This window comes from Scardinius erythrophthalmus (genome assembly GCF_964197995.2).
Source record: "Scardinius erythrophthalmus genome assembly, chromosome: 4".
NCBI classification, from domain to species: Eukaryota; Metazoa; Chordata; class Actinopteri; order Cypriniformes; family Leuciscidae; genus Scardinius; species Scardinius erythrophthalmus.
The window spans coordinates 28,348,401-28,375,516 of record NC_138224.1 but is presented as its reverse complement, the minus strand read 5'-3'; the positions used below and the strand labels follow the sequence as shown (position 1 = coordinate 28,375,516).

General features: G+C 37.8%; 1 protein-coding gene across 3 annotated transcripts; it reads right to left on the bottom strand.

Moving 5' to 3' along the window:
* Positions 1 to 6,264: 6,264 nt before the first annotated feature.
* LOC308690091 (uncharacterized protein) lies at positions 6,265 to 25,668 on the bottom strand. Of its 3 annotated transcripts, XM_081364364.1 has the most exons (6): positions 25,605 to 25,663; positions 24,767 to 25,070; positions 14,398 to 14,433; positions 14,149 to 14,229; positions 13,705 to 13,806; positions 12,244 to 12,780 (listed from the first exon to the last, which is right to left on the bottom strand). In XM_081364364.1, the coding sequence occupies exons 2-6, from the start codon at positions 25,029 to 25,031 to the stop codon at positions 12,758 to 12,760; spliced, it is 507 nt and encodes a 168-aa protein (XP_081220490.1). In that variant the 5' UTR covers positions 25,032 to 25,070; positions 25,605 to 25,663; the 3' UTR covers positions 12,244 to 12,757. The 3 variants fall into 3 exon arrangements, with proteins under 3 accessions (XP_081220489.1, XP_081220490.1, XP_081220491.1); XM_081364365.1 differs by lacking the exon at positions 14,398 to 14,433 and having other exon boundaries at positions 12,245 to 12,780; positions 25,605 to 25,668; XM_081364363.1 differs by lacking the exons at positions 12,244 to 12,780; positions 13,705 to 13,806; positions 14,149 to 14,229; positions 14,398 to 14,433 and adding an exon at positions 6,265 to 7,378 and having other exon boundaries at positions 25,605 to 25,658.
* Between the last annotated feature and the right edge of the window lie 1,448 nt (positions 25,669 to 27,116).

Below are 27,116 nucleotides of genomic sequence, written 5' to 3'. Positions count from 1 at the left end.
CAAAAAAGAAAAAAGAGGAGATCTTACAAAGCTACTATGATAGCAATAAGCATGCTTGAGTAGAGCTTGACACACGTTCACTCACGCCGCGGCCATCTTGAATGTGCGCGGATGTAGATCTCCTCTTTCACATCAGAATTAAGCCCCTCCAGGAACCGGGACACTAAAGCTGGTTCATTCCAGCCCGCAGTGGTGGCGAGGGTGCGAAATTCAATCGCAAAGTCTGCTGCGGAGCGCCTACCCTGTCGCAAGGCGGATAGCGCCCGTGAAGCCTCCTCCCCGTGAGTTGACCGGTCGAATACCCGAATCATCTCCTCCTTGAACCGGGGAAAGTTGAACACACAGTCCGCCTCAGCCTCCCAATTTGCCGCGCCCCACTCACGAGCTCTCCCAGTGAGTAACGAGATGACAAAAGCGACTCTGGCTCGATCCGTGGCATACGTAACAGGCTGCAGAGAAAAAACAACCTCGCATTGAGTCAGAAAGGGGCGGCATTGCGTTGGCTCACCCGAATAACAAGGAGGATTGTTGATACGAGGCTCCGGTGCCTCGCGGTGATCCTGCGAGGCTGGTATTTCTCGGGGAGAGTGATGGAGGCGGTTGGAGAGGTCCGTAACCTGGGAGGCGAGAGACTCAACGGCGTGTCTGGCAGCCGACAGCTCCTCTTCATGTCAGCCTATCATCACGCCCTGTAACTCCACCGCTGTCTGAAACGGATTGCCACCTGCTGGGTCCATGCTGGCCAGATTATTCTGTGATAAGGTGTAGAGAAGGACCCAAAAGCAGAGAAAGCATTCAACAGTCTTTAATTAGAGATGCTGGCAGAATGAAGCGGTAAGAACAAAACACTTCTTAATCAGATAACACAAGTTCTTCCGTAGACTTCGGGTAATCGAAACAACTTTCTTCCGTAGACTCAGGGTTGAAAGCACAAGGATAACATAAAGTCCCGTTGCACGAAGTGTGCGTAAGAGGTACTCGCCCAGATGCGTGAGCCCACAGATTCGCTCCAGCGAACGGGATAGAACAGCTACAAGGAGCAGCCACCAGTCGGAAACTCTGCACACAGTATAGCTCAGTGGAGATGACAATCACACGAGTAGATACCTCTTAGACAGGACACGATCACACGACAAGATGCCCGTAGACAAGACACGACAGGATTTGCACAGATGTAACGTATGCACAAACACATGAAATAATCTGGCGACAAGACAAGGGAAGGTCAGAACAATAAATAGCAAACCCTATTAGGGAAAGAGAGAGCAGGTGAGAAAGTAATGAGAAGACAAAGAGAAAGTAATGAGGTTCAGCTGGAAATGATCAGAATGTAAAGGAGCGGCATGAATGAATGCGTGTAAAGCGTGGGAGTGTGTAAGAGTGTGTGTGTCCAAAAGGGGGAGACAGAGTAAAGAAAGGAAAAACCAGGATCATGACAGGATCATGACATAAATATTTAGACATGATCAAACACTAGATTTTTCAAATGATACATTTAAAAAAGTTTATAACTTGTTTCCTTTTATATTTTAATGACACTTGTATAAACACACACGAGTGAATATTAATGAATGCAAGAAAATACTGAATTTAACCCAAGAAAAGTAACAAATTGTGCTAAAAAGGCAAACTGCATTCAACAAAATATATTTTCCTTATATGTACAGTAGGCTATATACATGTGATTTGAATTAAGATCGAAATTGAGCCAATGAGGGTATGATTTAAATAATATAATTTAATATATTGTTTGTATACTAGGGTAGGCATGAACAATACAGTAGGCTACACTGCCTATCAAGTCAATCCCTGGATATTGAATTCATTGCTAATCATTTTAAATAACCAGCTAATATAGACAAACTTTATATTACTGTAATGGTCTTACTGTAATGTTTTAAACACCCATTTTTCGTGTGTTTTGCTAAATTATAAATAAAATATTATAACAAATTTTAGCAATTTTATTGCACTGAACTATATAGCAAGAATAGGAAAAAAATTACAACGTTTAATGCTATTTAGATTAAAGGAACTTCATAAAATAAATAAACCCAGATTTGACAGTGAATGGGAAACCATCTTGAATTGTTCCCGCATCATATTATGTTAACTGCATTTATGACAAACAACTACACAGACAGATGCAGATTTAATAACAAACTATCAATAAATGCACACACATTGTCTTCTGCTTTTGACACTGGCGCTGCTGCAGATTGCTGCTGCAGACTAAAATACGGGGATGAGCCGAAGCCTGCCGCCGTTTTCATGTGAATTTGAATGGAATTTATCACTAAATTTTAGGGGGACTGGATTGAAATTTAAAGGGGCTAAAGCTGCTGTCCTCTGTAACAGATGAAGATCTGGTCTGAGGTCCTGAGGCTTTGCGTTCTGTCCACGTATAGGCGCAGAGCACGAACAGGTCAGAGAAAAGCTAGCGCTGGGTCTGCCTCCTTTGAGGTCAGCGCTTGCAGGTTCACTATCTGGTTCCGGAAGGGAGTGGTAGGAACCGTGGGCACAAATCCAGGAGAGTATAACGTGAGAGTTGGCCAGCCCAAATTCCAGGCGTGATTTATCGACCGAAAATGCATGCAGGTGCCCTACACTCTTGATGGAAGCCAAAGCAAGCAGGATTTAGTCTCCTCGCGCCCCTCAGGAACCTGACGATCTGGTCATGCTTTCCCAAGGATTTTCTATTTACTACATCATGATGTGCGAGAATCGAGGCAATATACTCTTTGAGGGTCGAGGGAGACAGCCTTCGCTCCAACCCATCTTGCAGAAAGGAAAGAACAGAACTAACCGAACATCTTGATGAACCACTCAATGAACAGGTTCCACTTCCGAGTGCAAGCGTGTCTCATAGAGGACGCTCTCGCAAAAGTGATGGTGTCTACGACTGCTTGTGGTAGATCACCTAAGTCCTCCGCATCCCGTCCAGGTACCAGGCAGAGTGTCCAGAGGTCTGGATGTGGGTGCCATACGGTGCCCCGTCCCTGAGAAAGGAGGTCCTTCCTCAAAAAAATGGGCCATGGAGGGGCTGTCGAGAGGAGCATAAAGTATTTCTTTGGTAGTTTGCGCAATGGCATTACAGCCAATACATCTTTTATTCTACATTTGAGAATTGCACTAATCTGTTCTGTTCAAATCTTGTTGATTTTGCACAGAGTAGCAAGGCATTCTAAGGCATTTAACTTCTCTTGAGGTACGTGAACATTAACAGTAGTGAATTTTTTTAATTTAGATGCCTTGTGCAATGGCATTACAACCAATAGTTTTATTATTATTTTTGAGAATTGCACTTTATTTTTTTTTTATGTTTTTGATTTTGCACAGACAGTAGAAGACAGTAAGTTCAGAGTTAGGTGGTTATCTATTGTAATAATATTGTACTTCATCTTGAAAGAATGTCATATGCATTGCATATCATTCAGGGAGAATGCATATCTTTTTAAGGGAGTGTTGTATTACAAATTTATTAAAATGTTTAATTTAGGTTTACATTGAATTTAGCATGTTAAGGTTAGGTATAAATTATTATTATCAGAGTTTTCTAGCAAAAGACTCCGGTCAGTCCTGTTTTACTGAAACTCTTAATGGCTCTTGGAGCTTGTGTTTTAGCAAGAGAGTCCTGCCAGTCCTGTACTCGGGTCTCAGCATTTGAATAGAGATGTTGAGTGGATTAGGATGGGCAGCACTCTCAGTCTGGAACAGGTTCCTAAACCTGTCTCATCACAAAGTTTTGGTTCCTGCCCGTAAATGTATATAAACTGTAAGAGAACGTCCACTTAGTCAGACTTTTGAAGAACTGCAGCCACGTAAACGCGAAGTCCTCAATAAAGAATAACTTCTTCAACGTGATCCCAAAAGTCTCCTGGTCTTCGATTCTGAGTTCCCAACAGGAGCATGTATATTTTTCAGGGAGAGCAGGCCTCATGCTTATTTTATGTGAGATTATCTTTTGTGAAAAAGCCACGGTCAGTGTTTTTGACATTAAGAATAAAATAAAATACATGTTTTGTATTACAACCGTTAAATCTGTGTATGTATTGCATATTCAAACCTTAATACCATTCCATAACAGATTGGTGGATACTTCCAATGACCGGAAATTCTGGAGAAACATTTAGTCTACTAAAACTAGACTAAAACTAAAAGACTTAAGACTAGACTAAGACTAAAACTTTTATGATATTTAATCGACTTAAACTGAAAGATTTCAGATGACTAAAACTAAATGGTGTGTTATTCAAAAGACTAAGACTAAATCAGAATTTGCTGTCAAAATTTACACTGATGTGGCGATGCGCAGACCGAATGGTGTATGACATCAAAATAGCGCAAGAATGACTCGATTCTTGATGTTATGTCAAACCCGCACAGCATGTTGGCTTTTTAATTTGCCGTGAGATTTACTTGGGCAGCTTGGAAGACAGAGAGTTTGAGAGCTTGAGACAGAGCCTGAAAGCGTCCAAATGCATGAGAGTTGCATACAACCCTGCATTTGTATGATTACTAGAATGGTAATTAAATGTCAGGGAAGGAACATTTGAATTCTTATGACCCCTGTAATGTTTCTAAAAAGTAGAAATAAGCTGTTTGAGCGCAAAGCGCGTCCGGTGTAGACAATATTACTGATCGTAATCAATGCGTTGTTTAAGCACAGTGGCAGGCTAACCACTTTCACAACAAATATACTTCAAAACAAACACCAGAGACTGCTTAAACAAATGTTTCACATGCTGAGAGCGCTAACCTAACATATAAATCATAAATGTTTAAGAATCAATTACCTCCGGGCAATACATGATCAGGTAGAACAGAATAACGACCTCTTGAACCACCAAACCTGTGCCAGAAAACACTACTGCAGCTCTGATATTGGACAAAACGCTCTGTTCTACTTTTCTGAGACCCTCTACTCTTCCCTGTGATGACCTCTGATCTACTTTCTGTAGAATCTGAATTTTTGCGTTTTGAATTTTAGAATAATGATTTTGATGTTCCGAATTTCTTCATCTTGAAAACTTGAAGCTGAATTTTTAAAAACAGATATTTGCAGTCTAAGAGAAAACATCTGTTTTTTTTTTTAAATGCTTGTTTCCAGATTTCCATGAGGAACGTGTTACTGATGAATTCAGACATATTTATGACTATTGCTTTTTTTTTCTGTCCTTGTTTTCAGTCGTAGGCAGTATACAGTATATCACTCATTATAGTACATTATAGTATGTTGACTCACAGATGCTTGTTTTATTGATTAAATGTCCAAGAACAACATTTAAATGTTTTTTTCAAGCTTGTTTTTCAGTTGTTTATTTCCCTGTAAAAAAGTTCATAAAGTCATTAGTGTTATGCTGTATGGAAACTTCAGAAGTTTAAGCTTTATTTCTCGTTCATTTAGCCACTGTATCAAATAAATACCTTTACCGTGGTTGTGTTTTTGTTTTCTTCTAAGAGAGTAGGAAAAATAAGCAGATCTAGCAGTTTTTAAGGTCTTTCTGTACGCAATTGTGCTTTCCTTCCACAAAATGTGAAAAAACTCTTTTCTTCCAGTTGCGCTACATTTTTCTGGCTGCTCTCTTGAGGGCCAGAGTGTGCTCGTTGTACCACGGTGTTGGACTATTTTATTTAATCTTAATTTCAAAGTGAACTATCCCTTTAAAGAAATTTTGGTATGTTTTAGCTTACCTCAAGGGCATCCAAGATGTAGGTGTCTTTTTTTCCGCAGTAGTTTCAATTTTGATATTTTTAGGTCAAACCGTTCTTGTCTGACAGTCATATAATGCAGGTCTATGGTCACCCCCTCAAAGAGCATGCACAGAGTCCAAATTAAAACAATTCCCCATCGTAAGTACACAATGATGTCCTAAGACACGAAACGAGCGGTTTGTGTTTGAAAACGAACAGTATTTATATCGTTTTTACCTCTTATAAGGCTGTGTTATAAGAGGTAAAAACGGTATAAATACTGTTCGTTTTCTCACACAAACCGCTCGTTTCGTGTCTTAGGCCATCAAACCGTTTCGTGTCCAATCAGCCTTTTGGTTGTTTTTGCAGTTTTCCTTTTGCAGTTCCTCCATACCCAAAACAACGAGTTTATGCTGTTTTCACACCATGTCAAACTTACCGTAATTCAGAGATGGCAACTTAATTTGGGTTTTATTTAGCAAAATCTGTGTGGCTAAGCTGCGTGACCCACTGGACAGCACGGAGATCACTTGATTTAAGAGTAAATACACAGTAGTCATAACTTTTATTCTGGATGGATTTTATTTATTTCATGAGCAGAATGGGCTGATCTTCGGTTGAACCAATCAGTGGAAAGGGGCGTTTCATGTACATGTGGAAATCAAGCTGTTTTCTTCCTCCGTTTTTTTTTTTTTTAAAGAAAAGAGAAAGATAATTTTTTTTAATAAATATGCCAATTTCTGATTTTTATACTTTCAATATTAAATAATAAAAAATAAACGAATTAATGCAACATACACGGACCGAAATAGTTCCTTTTTCTAAACCTTTTGTCACACTGAAGTACACTGTAATGTATTTACAGGATGAGTTTGCAAATGACGCTTCAGGTCTTTTTGATATGTGAAACTCTTTTTACACTGAAGACACTTGAAAGGCTTCTCCCCTGTGTGAACTCTTATGTGCCTCTCAAGGCTTAATTTAACTGTGAAACTCTTTCCACACTGACGGCAGGTGAAAGGCTTTTCTCCAGTGTGAATTCTTACGTGAGTCTTCAGGCTTGTTTGGTTTGAGCACGTCTTTCCACAATAATGGCACATGAAAGGTTTCTCTCCAGTGTGAGTTAATACATGATTCTTAAGGTGATTGCTGTCTGTGAAACTCATTCCACACTGATGACATATAAAACAGTTATCTCTTGAATGAATCCTCTTGTGGTTATTAAGGGTTACTTTATGTCTGAAACTCTTTCCACACTGATCACATGTGTATGGCTTCTCTCCAGTGTGAAGGTTCATGTGACATCTTAAGTTTAGTTCTGCTGTGAAGCCCTTTCCGCACTGGTGGCAGGTGTAAGGCTTCACTCCAGTGTGAATTCTCATGTGCCTGTTAAAGCTTCCCTTTTGAGTGAAACTCTTTCCACACTGAAGGCAGGTAAATGGCTTCTCACCGGTGTGAATGTTCATGTGGATTTTAAGGTTTGCTTTTTTAGTAAAACTCTGTCCACACTCCTGGCAGTTGAAGTAACTTATAGTTTCTGTCTTAAAAGCTCTTTTTTGTGAGGAAGAATTTTCAGTCTGTGAGCAACTAAATTTTTCTTCAGTGGTGAAATCATGATGTTTCTCATACTGGTCTTTTTCCATTTCATCTAGTACTTCACTCTCCTCTTTCAGCAGCATCAGGTCTAAGGTGAAAAGAGACAAATACAAGTTTAATGCCACTAACAGACATTAACACATTTAGTCATGTAAAGCATCAAAACCAACAACATGTACCCTACAACATTAGATCCTATACCCACAAAGCTAATAAAAGAGGTGTTACCTGTAATTAGGCATGTGCCGGTATTCGGTAATGCGATAAATCGCGGTAATGAATATGCACGATATTGTTATCGTGGGCACTTCAAAATACCGTGAAAAATAATAGATCAGAATTTATATTTATAGAACGCGTATTAGCTTATTTTCCATCAACCGCTTAAACAAACACTGCGTATATGCTGCGCGAAACACGTGCGCGCTCTGATGTAAACAATCCCCACATGGAGAAGAAGCATGGCGGAAGGAGGCACGCTGCCGACGATCTATCCCCCTTCTAAAAGCAGAGCTGTCAATACGCATTCAGCGTGAGACTCACGCAATTTACACTTTTCAAACGCTCTCGCGCCACATGCAGTTTCTCACGCAGAGAAAAATCGCGGAGCAAAGAGGACACGGAGACCGACAGACTAGACAGAGCAGGTTATTATGGTATGAAAACAATTCTCAGCTCTCATGTTCTGTCCATTTTATTACGAAATTCAGACAATAAATACTGTTTTGGTGCTTGTAAATGTGACTTGACAGATCACTGTAGCGCCTCAGTTCAAGTAAACCGATCATCTGTTACTTTTTATTTAAAGATACAGTAGGCTACAATTTACCGAAAGGTAGGCTATATATGCCTCATACATAATATCGATCATTCATTGTTTTTCCACCACGGAAAGAGGTCAATAAAACTGCAGGTGAACTATTATGTCACAGAACTTTACATTTACCTCAGGAAAGCCATTTAATGACCAACACGTTAGTTGACTAGAAAAAAATAGCTATAGAGTGGAGTATTTTGCTAAATATGTGCACTATATTACATTTGTATTATATTTTTACTTGTGTCATAATTGTTATTATAATGAAAACCAAATTATATTTAATTTAATTAGTTAATTTTTAACCTTTAATAATACCAGCAGACAGGGCTCTCTGTATGTTTACAGCATTATGTGAGATATATTTTTTCTTGAGAAAAATTAATGTCTATCTACTGTAGCCTACCTAATAATTATCCAAAAAGTCAATACTGAATCAAGATTGAAATCAAATCCCAAGAATTGAAAGCGTGAAAATTGTGTAAAATTCTATTTAGTTACCAAATGTTTTGACAATCACTATTGTAATGCAAGTAGTTTTTTTTTCTACATCCCCCCCACCAATCCATCCATTTCTCTTGAGCAATTAAAATATCGTGATAATACCGTATACCGTGGTAAAAGCTCAATCAATTAATCGCAGCATGAAAAGTTGATACCGGCACATGCCTACCTGTAATCTCAGAACCTATTGGAAATATTTATTCTTTGCTTTGTTTATGACATATCTCAAATAATTTCATGCTGGCAGTTATCCAATCCGATATTATTTATAAAGCACAAAATAAAACAACAGTTGACCACAGTGCTGTACAATGTAATAAAATAAAATTAATCACAGAAATTAATAACCACAAATGTAAAACATCAAAACACACCATTCAAGGACATCTCAGACGAGTAGCTATAGTGACAATACCACAACGCTCATACCTGATCAAAAGCTAATGTAAAAAAATTAGGACCCTGACTGAAGATTTTCTAGTCGACTAGCAGTCGTTCATTCAAGTCATTAGTCAACTAATCGCATGTTTATATTTGCTTAATTACTCAAATAGCCTACTGAGGAGAATCCTAAACCATAATGAGCGTTTAATACAGGCGTCATATTATAGAGTCTATATTCCGAGCTCAAGCGCACTCATAAAGTTTGACGGCTAAGCATCAGCAACAATAGCAAGGAGACATTTTAATTATTTATTAATAAACTAGTGTTTTCTGTCTTAGTGTCGCTGCAAAGATGAAGTTGATGATGCTGATTCGCCATCTCCACAGTGGACTATACTTTATTTTCCACACTCCGCACAAACACGGATATGTGCCTAATATTAGCGCACATTTATAGGTTAACGTTAGAGTGAGTGACCATGTAAAGTTGCTACTTGCATGTTTGCAAGCCATATTTGAGGTCAACACACTGTAATTACCACAATTCTCTCCGTGACTGCCACAATTTTTTTTTTTTCTGCGACTGACTGACTAATAACATTTTGGTTGACTATTAGGGGGCAGCCCTGAAAAATATATGTTTTTAAATGTTTCTTAAATTCATTCAACGATGATGATTGTCTCATGTACTCTGGTAAACTGTTCCTTATATTATGTTCCTATTATTTTATGCACCTCTGGACTTTAGTTTCGATTGAGGAACGTGTAGGAGATTTTGCGCATTAGATCGTAAAATTTTCTCTTTGACTCTTCCGATGACCCAGTGCTTTGGCCTGAGAAAATAACTGACCAACAAAGATGCAGCTTTGTCAAAAGGGGACCAGTTCAAATAAAGGATTTCGATTTTCCCAAAAATAGTAACAAAATTCCTTATTTTTATTGTTATTAAAAAAAAAAAAACGGGAAAGCTGAAAGGACTACATTTTTTGAATGTGCAAGACAGTGGACAAAAAGCAGACTCTTGCTCAAGGTAAAACCAAGACCTTCAATTTCTTATAAAAGGATTCTGAATGGATTCTGAATCATTTGTCCAAGACAATGGACACACATTTTTTATGTCTTATACCAAACTGTAGAAAATTTTGTGTGCTGTTCAAAGTAAAATAAATACGTTTTTTTTATGTCTCACTTACTTCTATATACTCAATATTACTGTTGTGCAATTAAACGCCCCTGCCAGTACCGGAATACCGATGGAAAACACACCTTCACCCCCTGGGGGAAAACCATGAATGCCCTTCCCAGTCTTTGGCCTCTTAAAGCAGCCTCACCATTGCAATCTGGTTAAGTCGTGACGTAACCACTCTCTGATAATAGTGTTTTCGGGTCCTCTCTACCTACCTACTGCTTTCACTCGTGTTTTTATCTGTGTCCCGTGTTGTTTCAATAGATAAAAAACAAGTGACATTCAACTGTCATTTTACTGCTTTCCCTGTGACAAGAAAGAGAAGAGGAAATGGCTGCAGTTTATAAGGTAAGTATCAAATCTTAAACGAATGAAGAAACTTAACCAAAGCGAAACCGGCCCTTTGAGAAAAAGGCTTAAAGTCCGCCTGAACCGGAAGTTGCAAACGACTTTTCTCCAGTGTTGTGACGCATTTCCCAGTGAAACGGAATATTGAACAGAGGGCAGGGTTTTACTCTAGCGCTCCTCCTCTCCATCTCTGCTCATAACAGACTAACGGTTTGAGGGGAGTGGTTAAGCGTTGCCCAAACCAATTCCTCAAACCTACGTCATCAGAGAAGGTCCTCCAATGCAGAGGGGAGGGGCATTTTCAGATTTTGATTAAAGATTATGAAGCCAAAACATTTTTTTGTGTGGATTGACTTGCATGGATGAATTGTTCACCACAAAACGATCAATTTAGGCAAACAAAGTAAATATGGTCAATTTTGATTTCATGAGGACTTTAAGCCCAATTTATACTTCTGCCTCGAACTTACGCCGTAGCTACGTCGTAGGCTGTGTAGCGCGCGTACCTTTCGGCGTACCCTGACGTGCACCTCTCCAAAAATGTAACAACGCGTCAACTCTACGCGGACGCAAGTGCTGTGATTGGTCTGCTAGGACCGCTCCCTCGGGTTTCACATGCTCCCTCTGCGCGCATGAACGCGGACAACGACGCACAAGTATAAATGAAAACCAACGCGTTGCCTACAGCGTAGAGGCTCCGGCGTAGGTCCGACGCAGAAGTATAAATTAGCCTTTACGTAGTCTATGGGTTTTATATGTTGTTTGTTGCTATAAACCCAAATCTCGCATCATGTTTCAGTTGTCAGGCCGTGTTCTGTCCCGCCTAGTTAGATGAAACTAGCTACCTAAGGCTAACTAGTTAACGTTAGCTTTGGCAACAATCTATAGACAAGCTGAAGATGTGTGTAGGTTACGTAGCAAGAAAAATGTTCCCTGAACATCCCGTCTTTCCTTGTCAATGGACAGTTTACACAGGAGGAAGTGAACAATAACAGATTAATCTCAAGAGCTAGGATACATGTGGAGCGTTTAATTCAGCGACTGAAATTGTTTCACATTCCATACCAGTTGGAAAGTATAATATAAAAAATATAAACAAGATACTTAAAGTGCATGTGTGTGTGTCTTATCCAATTTCACGGAGAATGGGTGTTTGCAAATTTGTGAGTTAACTGTGTTGTACATACATGACTTTCTGCATATTTGCTTGCAGAAATCGAATTAAAAAAGTCACAAAACAGGTTAATGGGTGTAATACATATGTCTGTATATATTAGGGGTGGAACGGATTGCAGTTGATCCGTACGGATAAGGCCCCGCGGTTCGGCACGCATGTGATTCGCGGATTAACTGCTAAACTTTACCTACATAGAGTGAAAGTTTATAATTTGGACGCGTTTTGTCTTGGCAATTTCCGTATTCAAACAACAACGGAACTCGCACGTTATCTGTGTGCGCCCAGAAAGCGAAACGTTATGTATGTATTTTTTTTTTTTTTTTGCTGATGCGAAAAAATTATCCGATCCCTGGCTCAAAACCCGTAAATGAACTGAACCGTGAATTTGGTGATCCGTTCCACTACTAGTATATATATGTATATAAATAATATTTTTTTGTTACCATATTCTAATACACATTTAATTATCTGTTATAAGTTCTGTGTGAGTAGCATGAAGGGCCTACAAACTTGTATAATAAGTAAAATTGCCTTGATTGTGTGAAATGCCAAATACTCATTTATTATAATTCAGCTTATTTAAAGGACAACAGTACAGCTTATGAATGCAGGGTACTACGAGCAATTACCGTAAAAAAATTTTTTTGGACAAAACATTTTGATCAGTGAACCCTTACAGAATAAAGAAATATAAATAATCAAGGTAAACAAGAATACAACAGGGAGACTTCAAGTTCAATAAGCTGCAACAGAGAAAATTAACACTGACCGACATATCAACTTGTCAGTACACATAAACACTATTTTGAATTTAAAAAGTTTTACAGTTCTTACAACTGTGAGAGAATGTATGGTAGGAAACAATCTTTATAAAATATTTCCAGAGTGTCAATATTAACAGTCCATGTAGGGTCTTTGAGCACTGACAGAAGGACAAGGTCAAGAGGAGGTGACAACTGTTAGCTCCGGTAAGGTGTAGGTTTCCCTGGATCTGATGCCAGTAGTTTTGAGTTTGTCAGCTAGGACAAAACCTGGGCTGGTCACCAGCCCATCAAACGTCTTGATTGGGAGAGTCTAGATTTAAAGTTAGGCACAAGTTGTGAAGTACATAATTAGCCACATAATTTATACAAAATACATTTGAAATGAAAGCAATGGTTTACATACATAGATGTGTAGTTAACCACATTTTTCATGAGCCAAAATTATGTAATGTTAGTTTTTAACTATATTACACAGTTTGAAACCCCTGGTTCAAATTTTGAGAAATTATTAAATATAACATTTTACAAAATTATTAAGTGTTGGATGACAACACCCTAGCTAAATTGTCATTGGTTTACTGTAGAGTAATTGTGATGTTTCTGCTAATTTTAAGGGTACATGAAATAGGGCTGCACGATTAATCGCAATTTACATGTAATTGCACTTAAATCGAGATGGCTTATTTTTTTATGCGCAGCTTGTCATTGATGTACGGCTCTGTAAACGCTGCTCCATCTGAAAGCACTGTGAGTTTGAGTCACTTATAACGTGCATTTGAAAAAACAACACGCATCAAATATCTTTCCAAAACATGAGAAACATTTATGAACCTCTTTTTAATAACATGCAACATTTAATAACATGCATTTACTCCAAACTCACTTCACAACGACAGTTGAGCATCCTTCTGTGAGATGATGTGCCTTCTTACACATTGTGTATTTATAAGTCATGTTTAATCAAAGTGTTTCAATCTTCTGTTTATTCAGCTACAGCAATAGGAATTTCCTGGAATGATGCGCATTATTGTACTTCTGCAGCGGGGCATATTTATCTTGTTTGCGTGAGAGCGCCCTCTGGCGTTCAAATGGGGCAGTATTGACCACCAATCAGCCGCACTCCACTGACAAGCTGCGCACAAAAATAATCGCAGCCTTTGCCAAATCGCATGCGGTTTTATTGCGATTAATCGTGCAGCCCTAACATGAAAGTACAAAAGTTAAAAAATCTTACCTGGACTCAAAATCCACCCCATCCCAGTAAAACGCCCAAGTTGCAACAAGGATGCATGAGCCCATTCTTTGTCCTCCTGGGTGACAGATCTTTTGATGCCAGCTGAAATAATAGTATAAAACTGGTTATAAAAATTAGTAATAGTATTTAAGATCATTTCAAGTGATGGTAATATCTCAATTTACCAGCCTTTTATTATGATCATTCATTTATAGCACACAATCAAAGCTTTTAAAAAAATCAAGTGTACACCTCAGCCTCACTTTAAACATGGTTATAAAGCTTACGATCATGATTTTTCACCTGCACTACATCACACTGTGAGTGTGTTAGAATAATTTTATAAATATGATTAATCTTATTAGCAATAGCTTTAAACCACATTACATTACGTAGTTAAGAAAATAATTAAAACCATGCAACATCAACAAACTTATTACAAACCTCGTGTTGTGGATGGTGTCATCTCAGAAACTCTCTTGACTGCAATTTGGTCCCCCTTCAGAGTGTTGGTCTTCTTCCACACTAGAGGTGGGACAAAGCAAAAAAAAATTCGATATGCCGATTTGTCGCGATATTTCCGGCCGCGAGACGTTAACGCCACTCTGGCACCAAGTATCGATATTTTTTTTAGGCATACAAAAGATCCAAATTCAGATACCCACACTGTGGAGTTTTCCCACTTTGGCTTACCAGAGCAGCAATACACCCAGGCTTCTTGTGGTGGCGCTTCCCAGATTGCAGATGGTCAGATGAATGGAAATTGTAATTCACAACAAAGAAGAAATACAAGCATAATGGCGGACCGACAACAAATCAAAGATGCACCGGTGTCTTTTAAATCAAAAGTCTGGGCCAAGCAGCAACCTCCCTGTCTCTCTCTTGAAACCAACACGGAAGTGAATTAAACGGCAATTCATCAACTGGCCGCTTGAGGCTGGCTGCAAAAGTGAGTCAAATCTGCATCTCCCCCATGTTGAAATGCCCAACTTTACAGCATAAAAAAACATGTTTACAGCCTGGAGCAAAAAGTGGCTTTGGTCTACACAGCTAATTTTGCCCTTCAAGACAACTGTGAGGGGGTGATTTTTTTATAATTCATCTGTTTAAATTATATTAAGCCTTAAATTTCTGCATAATTAAGGGTGTGTCCACTTTTGAGTGACAGGTGAATTTCTGCTGCTGTGGTCATTAGTCATCATTAGCCGTTTGTCTGCTGTCTATTAGCCGTCACGTTACCTCAGCTAATTCACTGACTGTAAAAATAAATAAATTCCAGCCACTAATCTTGGCATCTCTGCCGTGTTTGTGATTTTTTTTCACAATTATAATGTCTTGCTGTGGGGTTAATTGTATTAACAGACCGTCCAAGAAGCTTGGACTCCATTTTTTCCGTGAGTGAAATTCTAATATAATTAAATTTATTCATTATTTATAATTGTATTTAAAACTTTATTACACTCCAGAATCCAACAAACTGTGATTAGATGTAGGCTGAAACCATAGACGTCTGAAACATTTTCATATAATGTTACGCCTGCATTTCATAAATAGCGCAACATTTACTAACACTGACTATATTGGAAGTATTTTTTGACATGTCCTCAAAGATATGTGTAGGAAATAAGCCTGTAATTAATCAATAGACAGTACAACGAAACAGAATGAGGACTGTGATGTCCGCCACAAATTTTTAAGATAAAATACATTTATTACAACCTTTTGAACACTGTAGTAATTTAAGTTCTATTGTTTGCATGTAAAGTAGTCTGTGAAGGATATAACTATCTATTTATTTGTGTAAATTTTCCATTAGGTGATCCAGAACATCTCAGGCTGGACCAGTGGATGCTCAACATGAAACGACAGAACGTTTCATACCTTACAAAGAGTCAAGCAACATATTGGTTGAAATTGGTGAAGTATTGACCAACATACATTCATTTACGTTATATTACTAAATATTTGATTAGGTCACTGTTAAGGTGAAATTAGTGACACATCAGTTAAGTTTAGTTAAGTTGTGTTTTCACCGATGCAAAAACCCGAGTGAAGATTTTACCAATCAGGCAACATGACCACTTTTTGCCAACCTTTACATTTCAGTGCATTTAGGACTACACGATATTGAAGAAAAATGCGATATGTGATAACTCATTAAATAATGCGATATTTAGCCAAGAGCAGTGAGTTATTGTCTCTTTGTCTTTTGTTCATGACCCCAGTTATTGCAAGCTGTTGTGGTATGCATATCGCGATATATACATTTGCGATATTTTGATATATTGTGCAGCCCTACCTTTTATGCAAATACCATAAAATAAAAAAATTAAATAAAAAAATTCTTTCTATGAAATTCATGTTTGAAAAATTATTCTCCAAGCGAGACAGCGGAACACAGAATGATTCTGTAGTGACAGTTATTGCGAACAGTTACATATTCTTTTAATAGCAATAATAGTTTTAAAATGTAATCTATACATTCATACTAGTGTTAGACCGAATAATGAAACAAACGCATCTCTGTTATGAATAACAGCCATTTACAGCCAATAACAGCAAATATGACCAATAATGTCATTTTTTATGCTTCTTGTATTTTTTATTAGGGAATGACATGCCTGAAGGACACCAATGTGCCTACCATTTTCTCTTTCTCCAAGGGTAAAGAACAACAGCCAAAAAGAAGACACTTGGTAAGTACTGATGAGGTGGTAAGTGGCATCCCTATTTCAGCTGTAAATAGTAATGAGGAGGTTGCATATGTAGACAATAGGAGTAGTGCCAACAGCCATGCTGTCAATCAGAGCAATGTCATGATGATGGAAGACACATCTGAACAGGCCTTTGTTGCTCAAGATGTCGTGCATGATGACATTGCTCTGACAGCGAATGTGTGTGAGGATTTTGGTTTGGGTAGCAGAGTTCAACACACAAATCGGAGTGGAAAACAATCACACTTTGGTTCTTCGAGTGATCACTGCTACTATATTCCAGAGTCTCCGAAAACAATTAAAAGGAAAGCTTATGAGGTAAAGGACAAGCTATGTGTAGCTCGCAAAAAGCTGAGGTTGAAAAGGCAACAGACAAGGAGACTAAAGGCAAGAGTTTATTCCTTTAAAGGTGTAATCAAGTGCTTCAGAAGAAACTTATAATTTCAAGTGAATGTGCCTCTTTTCTTGAAAGTCAGGATGATGTTCCCCGGGAGATATTTCAGAGAATCCAAAAGAAGAAAAAGTCTGTGTTTTCCGAAAACATGAAGCAATTCGCAACTACACTGCACTTCTACTCTCAAAAGGCCTATGACTATGTGAGAGAGAAGTTTCTCTTGGCTTTGCCTCATCCTCAGACCATACAGAAATGGTACAGTAGCATCTCTGCAGATCCTGGATTTACTGTTGCTTCATTCACAGCTTTAAAAAGTCATGTTGCTGAGCACAAGAAAGTTGGTAAAGACACAGTTTGCTCATTGATGAAGGATGAAATGTACATTCATAAGGAAACTGAGTTTGGTGGGGACCAAAGTCATGGCTATGTTGGCATTGGAGGTGGTGAGATAGAAAATGTTGTGGCAACACAAGCACTGGTCCTCATGGTTGTTGCAATCAATGAGTCTTGGAAGATTCCCATTGCTTACTTATCAACAGCATGACAGGAACAGAGAGAGCAAGCATCATCCGAGAGAGCCTTGTTAGGCTTCATGCAATCGGAGTTAGGGTTGTCTCCTTGACGCATGATGGACCCTCCCAAAACATAGCAATGATCAGAGAGCTTGGTGCTAACTGTTAACGTTTTCTACAAGTCATCTAGTGTTGCAAATAAACGTTACCACATGTATTAAAAGTGCGGCAGCGTTTTCAACCTTGTGTAGGTTAATATCAATAACATATAAATAGTTATTTCAAGTTTTGTTGTGTAGGTTCAGGTTAATTTACCTCAATAGTAAGCTTGGTTCAAATCGGTTCAAAATCAACCGCCAATATCTTCCATCCATAGACAACTTGATCGCGTTGAGCTAGGTGGGCGTGGTTTCAGCACCAGGCTCCTCAGCTCCACCCACGTCCCACCTCTTTGCCCATTTTCGTTTATCCGGGAGTGACGTGCTGCCAAGATGGCGACGGTCGGCTACGCCCACTTTAGGCTGCAAAAACGGTCTTCAGAAACCTACGGGTGACGTCACGGACACTACGTCCATATTTTTTTATTACAGTCTATGGTTTGGGCCCACTTTGGATTTCATAGTGGCGATTAGGGATGTCAATTTTCACAAATTCCCATGATCGATCGTCGTTTAAATTAACGATCAATTAATCGATTAATCGTTAGCCTTAATACTGCGATATGCATCAACTGCAGTGGCATGTGGCCAACAGCATGACAGGGTCTGCAAATGCTAATGTTCCTCACCAAATCAATTAGAATGGCTTTAAATATAAATAAAGGGCTAGTAGGATTGTAAAATGTTTCGATGTGATTGATAATTAAATTAATTATTTAATAATCAAATATAACTACTAAAACAACGCGTCACCAACGCCGCCTCATATGCGCTAGAATGTGTGACTGTTGTGGACGCGCTCTTCCTGGAACAACTGCACGCGCTGAATGAAACGCATCCTATATGAGATTAATCAGATATATTTAAAATAAACATAATATTACAAATTATATCTGCACAAAATGACGCAAATTCATGCACAAGTGAACTTGAACTAAGTTACGTGCCATTCATTCAGAACTACTCATGTTGTGGACGCGCTCTTCCTGGAGCAACGCGACACGGCAACTAAACCCAAATAATTCACAATGTTTTATTACAGTATTGTTCTCTTTATAATGTTATGTAATATTACAGTCCCAATAGTCATTATTAGTCGTGCACTGCCGTTTGAGCTGCGCGCGCTGAAGCTGACGCTTTACTACAGAGTTCTTAACCAAATGCATCCAATATGAGATAAATCAGATATAGGCATACACAAAATAAACAGTATTACAACTTACATTTGAACAAAACAAAAGGCTGCGAATGCACACGCAAACTTACATGATGATGAAGGTGTAAAATGGTCCCAAACATAACTCCGGCGCGCTCGCTTTACATGTTTCGCGGTTGAGCAGCGCGCCGCGCACGAAGACCTGATTAATCGATGATCGATAAGTTCTATCGATTAAATGTATTATCGACAATTAATCGATCGTCGATTAATCGTTGACATCCCTAGTGGCGATACAAAAAAAATCTCACTAAAGACTGTAATCTGCAAGAACTGTCTCAGAAAAATAAAATAAAATGGCAACACAACCAACCTGCATTCCCACCTCGTTCGCTATCACTCCGATTTGTGTGTGAAGACAACCAAGAACAATGCTTCGGTTACAGTAAATCAGTCTACGCTGGGTGACATTTGTAAGGCAAAGCTTCCTTTTTCATCGCCAAGGGCGTACTAACTTTCTGGGCCGGCAAGTTTCAATAACATAGAACCCTATGGAGGAGTGATCCAGCTCTAAGATTTAATCAAAAATATCTTAATTTATGTTCCGAAGATGAATGAAAGTCTTACGGGGTTGGAACAACATGAGGGTGAGTAATTACTGACATAATTTTAATTTCTGGGTGAACTATCCCTTTAACAACCGGAGGACAGTCGATACAAACAAGACTAAATACCAAAATTCTCTACACATCTAGATCCCAATGGCTGTATGTACTGTTACAATGTTTTCTACGATTAAGAACCTGGGTTTTGTGTTGGCAGCAATTGGTTCTTTAATAATGACACTTCTAATATTTATAGAACAGCCTTCTTCCACCTTAGAAATGTTGCAGGATCAACAAATCAACTATATGATCAAACAAAACATAGAGCACATACTTAGAGAGCCTAGAGCACATACTTAGACACAGTATGAATGAACAGTTAGGGTGCTTTCACACTGGCAGTTAAGTTGGTGAAAAACTGTCAAAGTGAATGCTGTAGGCCTATTGCGGACCATGGAGCGCACCGGGTTACTGAACCCAAGACTGGCACTACCACTGGCACTACTCATGCAGCATAAACACAGATAAATATTTAATGTAATATGTATATATATATATATATATATATATATATATATATATATATATATATATATATATATATATATATATATATATTAATTACATTATGAATGTTTATTTTTAAGCTGGTTAAAAAAAACACACCTGCATGTGGGTGAATGACGGATAAGGATTTAAAATGTGAAGAAAAATAATATTTCTATACTTAGAGTGTTGTGTATGTAATGCAATGATATTTACACATTTCAAGAATGTAATTAACCATTTTTTTGGTGAATCAGATCTTTTTCCCCATGAAATTGTCATTCCTGGGTAACGTAATGAATTTTTAAATTAATTACATTTCTACCATTGTTGGCATATAAATGTACTGATCTCAAGCCCGTAGGCAGGGGGGGTTCGGGTGGTTTGAACGAACCCCCCCTTCACTGCCAAAGGTCCAGAATTTAAGTCGGGTTTTTTTTTAGATTATTGTCATTGTTTTAATCAATGCTTGTGACAAATATTCTGGGTTGCTGTTTCAAATAAATATGATTATTGTAGCTGATTATATATATATATTTTTGCATGGGAGAGGACCGCTTGTCATCCCTGGCCCTCATCCATACACACTATGACATGGCAGTCAACCTGGATGAAGCTGTGAACATATTCTCCAAATTGCACCCAAGAAGATTGGAACTGACCAGTGTACTAAATCCATAAGTGTCAAGACAAATACAGCAACAAGCAAAGAGGCATTGACAGAGAGTCAAGAAATTATGATGAGAAGAATTATTATTAATATTTCAGTAAAGTTCATTAAATCTATTCTGTTGTTAGTGTGGTTTTTAAACTTATGAACTGTGTATGGACTAACAGAGGTGTTACATGAGGAAGCAATTTGACAACAATGCAGTAAATATTTTAGGTGCATTAAAAAGCGTGCTTGTTAAGATACCAGTAGACAGGCTAATCCAGCACAAATTAGTGCATAAAAGGTCACCAAAATGAAGTATTTGAACCTCATAATTAAATACAAAAGGAGGAGAAAAACTGCAAAAAGGTCCACTTTTTGAAAAAAAGAACCCCCCCTTTCAATAGGCTGGCTACGGACCTGGATCTCCATATTTGGAGCTCAACAAACAATTAGTGCTCGGAAAATTATATTTTAATCAATTAATATAATCAATTTGGGATTTCATATAGACATGGGCACATATTTGGCTGCTGATAACTCAAAAAAAAAACTGGAAAATGTTTAAAAAAGTTTTCCAATAAAGTAAATAAGACTTGTTTATCATTAACTCAACAAAAAACTGAATTGTGTAATCTAACACACAAATATGAGTTAAATTAATTGCCCGTTTTATTGTTAGCCGGAATGACATACTGTTAGATGGAAGGACATTCTGCAATATTTTTCAGGATTACCATAAAAACCATCCTCAGTGTCATTTTTCTTTCCAACACTCAAAGTTTAATGATTTAAACATCTGTAAAATGTATAGTAAATCTGTAAAATTATAATGCTTAATAAACAATGGCCAAGGGTATAGTCCAACACATTATACAGCTAAAACATTTAGGACCCTATTTTAATGATCTGAAACACAAGTATCAAATGCGAAACACAAGTAACTTTGTGGGCGGGTCTTGGGCGCTTTTGCTATTATAGCGGCGGGATAAATGACTTTTGCACCTGACGCAAATCTAAAATGAGTTGGTCTGAAGTAGCTTTATTATTCATAGGTGTGGTTTTGGTGTAACGTGAAATAAACCAATCAGAGCGTCATTTCACATTCCCTTTAAGAGCAGGCGCGCTTGTTCCATGGCGGATTGCTATTATAACGGCGGATTTGCCAAGCGCACGCCAGGAGCGGTTCACAGCCGAGGAGAGCAACGTTCTCGTCACGGCCGTAAAACACAGAGAAGTGACATTGTATGGAGATGGGAGAAACCCACCCAAATTAGCTTCGGTTAAACAGGCGTATAATAATTTTACTAAGGGTGTATTCACACCAGGAAAGTCCGATAGTTCACTTACTTTGGTCCGGACCAAATACAATGTTGATTTTTTTTGTTTGGTACGGTTCGCTTTCACACTGCTCTTTTTGCAAGTGAACCAAAATGTGTAAACAAAACCACACGTGTGATAAGGTCGTCCATTCATTGGACAGGAATTCTCAAGCAGGGAAAAGCAGGAAGTGCACAAACAGGCTCAGCATGGAGATATTTCGTAATGTAATATTTGTTATTTTACTGATTTGGTGTTATTCTCTACAAACGCAATATGAAGAAACTATATGGTATAGATAAAAGCCCGCCCGCACTGACTTGGGTCTTTACATGCGCTTCGTGAGGCACGGCACACACACGCAAGGTCTCTCGCTCCCTCTCTCTGCCGTGCGCGCGCTCTTGCTCGCTCGCTTTAGACCATTATGCCAAAATGTCCGTTTTGTTAAGTATCCTCATAAGAGCAGTCAAATAAAAAGACGCAGTTTTCTGCAGTTGGGTCGGTTCATGTTCACACCATAAACGAACCGTACCAGAGTTCGTTTGGAACCGTACCGAGACCACCTCTTCAGCTGGGTCTCGGTTCGATTGTTTGGTCCGCACCCGAGTTCGATTGCTGTATTCACACCTGCCCAAAAGGTCCGCACCAAGGGGGGAAACAAACTAGAGTTCGATTCAATCGAACCAAACGAGGCAGGTGTGAATACACCCTAAATGTGTAAGCTAGATTTATGCCTATTTTTTCACATCTTCATGGCCACAACAATGATTTCCCTCGTGTGGAATATTTTTCCTTGTAATTATGTATGGTTTGCAAAAATGGCAACTGCTGCGTCTGTGTAGAGTAGAGAAGCAAAGTGTATGCGCGTTGAGCTCACGCTACATTATGGCCAAGCATGCGCCCTTTAAAATAGCATCTGAACGCACCACTGACTTTAGACTAGGTTTTTCCTGGTCAGTGGCGGAACTGTTTTCTGAAACTGCAAAATAGCACCAGGGAACGTTTGCGCCAGAACACACCTCCTCTTTTCGCTGAACCGCCCCCCGGGAGCGCAAGTTCATTCCCTAATTTACCGACATGCGTCTGTGGAGGGAAAAGTCCGCTGTGCGTTGGGTGCAAAATAGGAATGAGACATGCGTCGGTGTACAAAGTCAATTGCGCTGGGTGCAAGATAGGGCCCTTAGGCTTATTGCAAATTAGTCAAGTCAAGTCACCTTCATTTATATAGCACTTTTAACAATTTAGATTGTTCCAAAGCAGCTTTACAGTGATAATAGGAAATTAAATTAACAGAGATTGTTTTGGCTTTACATCAGCTCTAGAATAAAGTTATTGTCCAGCTTAAGTTAGTTTTGATTGATTCACTTTCGTCGCAAAGATCATTAGTTAGGGGCCGCTAACATGACACCGTTCTAACAGAAAACCCTTAAGTTCTCTCTGCGCAAACTTTAAAAACGCGAACCTGTGAGAACGCTGATGGCATGCACATGCGTATTATGTGTTTAGTTTATAGGAATGTTTATAGGAGTGTGAACCTATTTCGATTAATATTTCAAGTTTGCTTGTTACTGATACATTATCATTCCACCGAGTCATCACTATAATACCTTGCTCTCTTTTGTCCAAGATACTCAGCCCTAGCTTCTGCATCTGCGTTTATCCTGGCTCTGAACTGTCTCTGCCTCTCTTAGACAGAGGCATCTGGCAGGACAGAATTGACCTTAAAACACCAGAAGCTATACTAAAGCTTTAATAAAATGTTGATATATTAATCAGTATGATTACATTATTCATGATTTGACCATTAACATTACAAAATTCAATTCAATGATGATTCGATGTGACTCATTGAATCATATGAAATCAAGATGAATGACAGCAAAAATATGGCAAAAAAAAAAACATACAATTATGTAAATAATGTTAATTTTAATAATATAACTATAATAACTATGCCTAAAATAACGGATGACATGTCCTGGCTAACAGGTTTTTTGTAATCCAAGAATGATATGTTGTTATCCAGGAATGACAAAACAAATATTTTTCTTTATAATCAGGCACTAACTTAACCACCTATGGAAAACTACAACTTAGCTATCATCGCTTAAGGTAATCTTTTAGATCAAATAAATAGTTTTTAAATATTAAAACATTGTAAATGTTTTATTAGTGTTATCCAAAAGGACATGATATTGCTACAAAGTGCACCAGTGACTGAAAAGGTCAAAAGGTCAAAATATCAACATTTTAAGAGACGCTTCCTGACCTTTGCACATGTTCTGGTGCTCCTTCAGGGTCGTCTTTTTGATACAATATTATGTCACATGACATACCAAAATGCATTATGGTATAAAACGGTCATTGATGTCTGTTATCCAGGACTGACATTAGAGAAATCACAATTTGGAGACAAAAGTCTTTCTGTCATAAAAATTTAAATAAGCTTAGTATTATCACTATATTTGTAGGTATCGTTGAAAACATCAATACAATTAGGCCCAAGTAGATTTTAAATACATTTATTTATATTTTTTACATTTTTGTCGTATTTTTGTATTCAGATTTTAAGCCGGGACAGTTACCCGGAAAGACATTTTAGGACTTTTGAGTTCAATAGTTCTTTAAAAATTAATTATTTATAATAAATGCTCACATGAGTAATTAAAGAGAGGGAAGTTGAGTCACTTGGGCTAATGAAGTGCATTTAAAAAAAAAATATTATGAATACTTGGACACCAGAATTGACACGCCACGTCATTGACCCATGTATTGAAGTAATTAGCCAAGAGACTATCTCTGTGCTGAGAAGTGCACAGTCATTACTTTTAAAATATAGTAAATATGGTCTTTAATGGTTTTTCGGCCAATCATCAACCGAACCACAGGCTCTACTTGTCAGCACAATGGTAACCCCAAAAACTCAGACATACCAGAAAACCTTTTAAATTAAAAAATATTAGAACATTAACAGATCATGCAGCTTTGAGAATAATTAAACCAACCTGTTTGTTCCTCAGTATCTTCATGTTTCACTCTGAATGTTTCTTCAATCTTCATGTCTTCACTCTCCTCTTTAATAAACAACATCTTAGTTTGTTCCTCAGTATCTTCATGTTTCACTCTGAATGTTTCTTCAGTCTTCATGTCTTCACTCTCCTCTTTAATAAACGACATCTTAGTTTGTTCATCAGTATCTTCTTGTTTCATTCTTAATGTTTCTTCAATCTTCATTTCTTCACTCTCCTCTTTAAGAAATGGCATCTTCATAATAATGTCACGTGGATCTCAGTTGCTGTGTCACTTTTTCTGTGTTTGGAGAATTTATTAAGTTTAAGATGAGAATAATTAACAGAATATTTTTTTATTATAAAAATAATTTTAAATAATTTTTAAAGAAAACATTAGCAGTTGGTTTGTCTGTTGTCTTTTGTGTGTGTGTGTGTGTGTGTGTGTGTGTGTGTGTGTGTGTGTGTGTGTGTGTGTGTGTGTGTGTGTGTGTGTGTGTGTGTGTGTGTGTGTGTGTGTGTGTGTGTTTGCATTGCATTTACACAGTTTTGAACAGCATGTGTCGTCAGCGTGCAGCGATTGGAATCACTTTGTTAATAACTGATTCGAAGAAAAGTTTCATTAATATTTCCTATTGACCTAATTCGTGTTTACAATAAACTCGTTCACGATATTGGGAGCGAAATGAGACGCACATTTTCAATAACTCATGTAAGCTTTGTTGACAGAAATGACGTTCATTAATGTTAAATAAAGCTTTGTAATTATTATGATTTAATGATGAATAATTCATATAGCAATGTTTAAAAACTTTAAATGTTTAAAAAGACAAACCTTTCTTCAGCTGAACCACAACAGACGCACGAGCGGGGGCGCGGTCATATGACGTCACCAGACCACAACAAAATAAAAGCCCTGCTCACACGCTAGCACGAAAAAAGTGCAAAAAATAGTAAAATAGATGTCAGGATAATTAAGTTGAATTCTGTGTGAAATATTAACTGCTATTGAAAAGTGTGATATTTTCTCTAAAAGGTAAAACTGTTTAGGGTAAAAAAACATTTATACCAGATATCCCTGTATTAAAATGCAAATAGTGAAAAATGTGATAAAACACACTTGATAAAAGAGTGTATTCATTCATCATACGTCAGTATTTAAACATAAAAGTCAGTGTGTTTTTTTCCTAATATTAAAATGTGGAAAGTTATATTAAAGTTAATTTGAATCTAAAAATACCTGAACATTATAAAATCACTAAAAATAATGATCTTCTGAGAATCAGTAGAAGACAAATAAAAGAAGCAGCAAGAAAAATGTCAATAATAAATGTGATTCATAAAATACCAGAAAGTACTGATAGAAAGGTTGAGTCTAATTTTAAAAATGATGCCTATGTAGAGTGATTCAAATCGCTGGGTACATTATGATGAAGATGATATGTAGGGCGTTGCAGATCATATAAACAGCTTAATTTTAACAAAACAAAAGAGTGAAAGTCAACATGAAAAAAAAAAAAAAAAAACAGTGTGATCCATACAAAACCAACACAAGACATTGAACTATAAGGCTACATCCAGATTGCAGGTAAATGTGGCCTAAATCTGATTTTTTTGCTCACATGACTCTGATCTGTTTTTGTTTTCATGACAGTGTGAACAGCACAAACCACATGGAATCTGATCTTTTCAATTCTGGCTTGTGCCACATCCATACATGGTCCTAAATTCAATACAGGTCAGATGTTTTACAGTGTGACCGCAGTCCAAACAGTCATATCGGAATTCATGCGACTTTTACGTAATTCTAGAGCAACATTCATTTCAGTTCTGCGCACATGGGAGTCACTTCAAAAGTTTTACATACCCGACGTTATCAGACAGCTGTGAAAGGTAGTCAGTGAAGGACAGTGATGTGTCAGAAATCACAAGTATTACAGTAACAGCTCTATATACAAGCAAAACACATATCATAGATGTTTAAAAACTCTGCTCTTTTTTTGCATCCTCGCCTTTTTAATATTGCCTGCGTATGCATTTTTTTTAAATCACACAAGGTCCCCAGATAATACTAATCCAGTGTGAATAGGGCTTAAGACATATTACTGTCTGAGAGACATAAAGTGACAAATGGTATTTATTTGAATTTTATGTAAGTGGTCTGCTATACTGTTATAAATCTCTCATTGATTTACATTTCTGGCCATATAAATAACAACTGAACCAAATTGCTATTTTCAGTTTGGGCCTCTGAATACAGTTGAGCTGTAAGTCTTTGGTTATTGAGTGCAAACAGTGTATATTACAAACAATATACAACTCTGTATATTCGTGCAGTGTGCGCATG

Coding starts and splice junctions, on each gene's coding strand:
- LOC308690091 (XM_081364363.1), bottom strand. CDS start 25,031: ATGAAGATGCCATTTCTTAAAGAGGAGAGTGAAGAAATGAAGATTGAA. Junction 7,379..24,766: donor AGATACTGAGGAACAAACAG/GTTGGTTTAATT, acceptor TTTTCACCTTAG/ACCTGATGCTGCTGAAAGAG.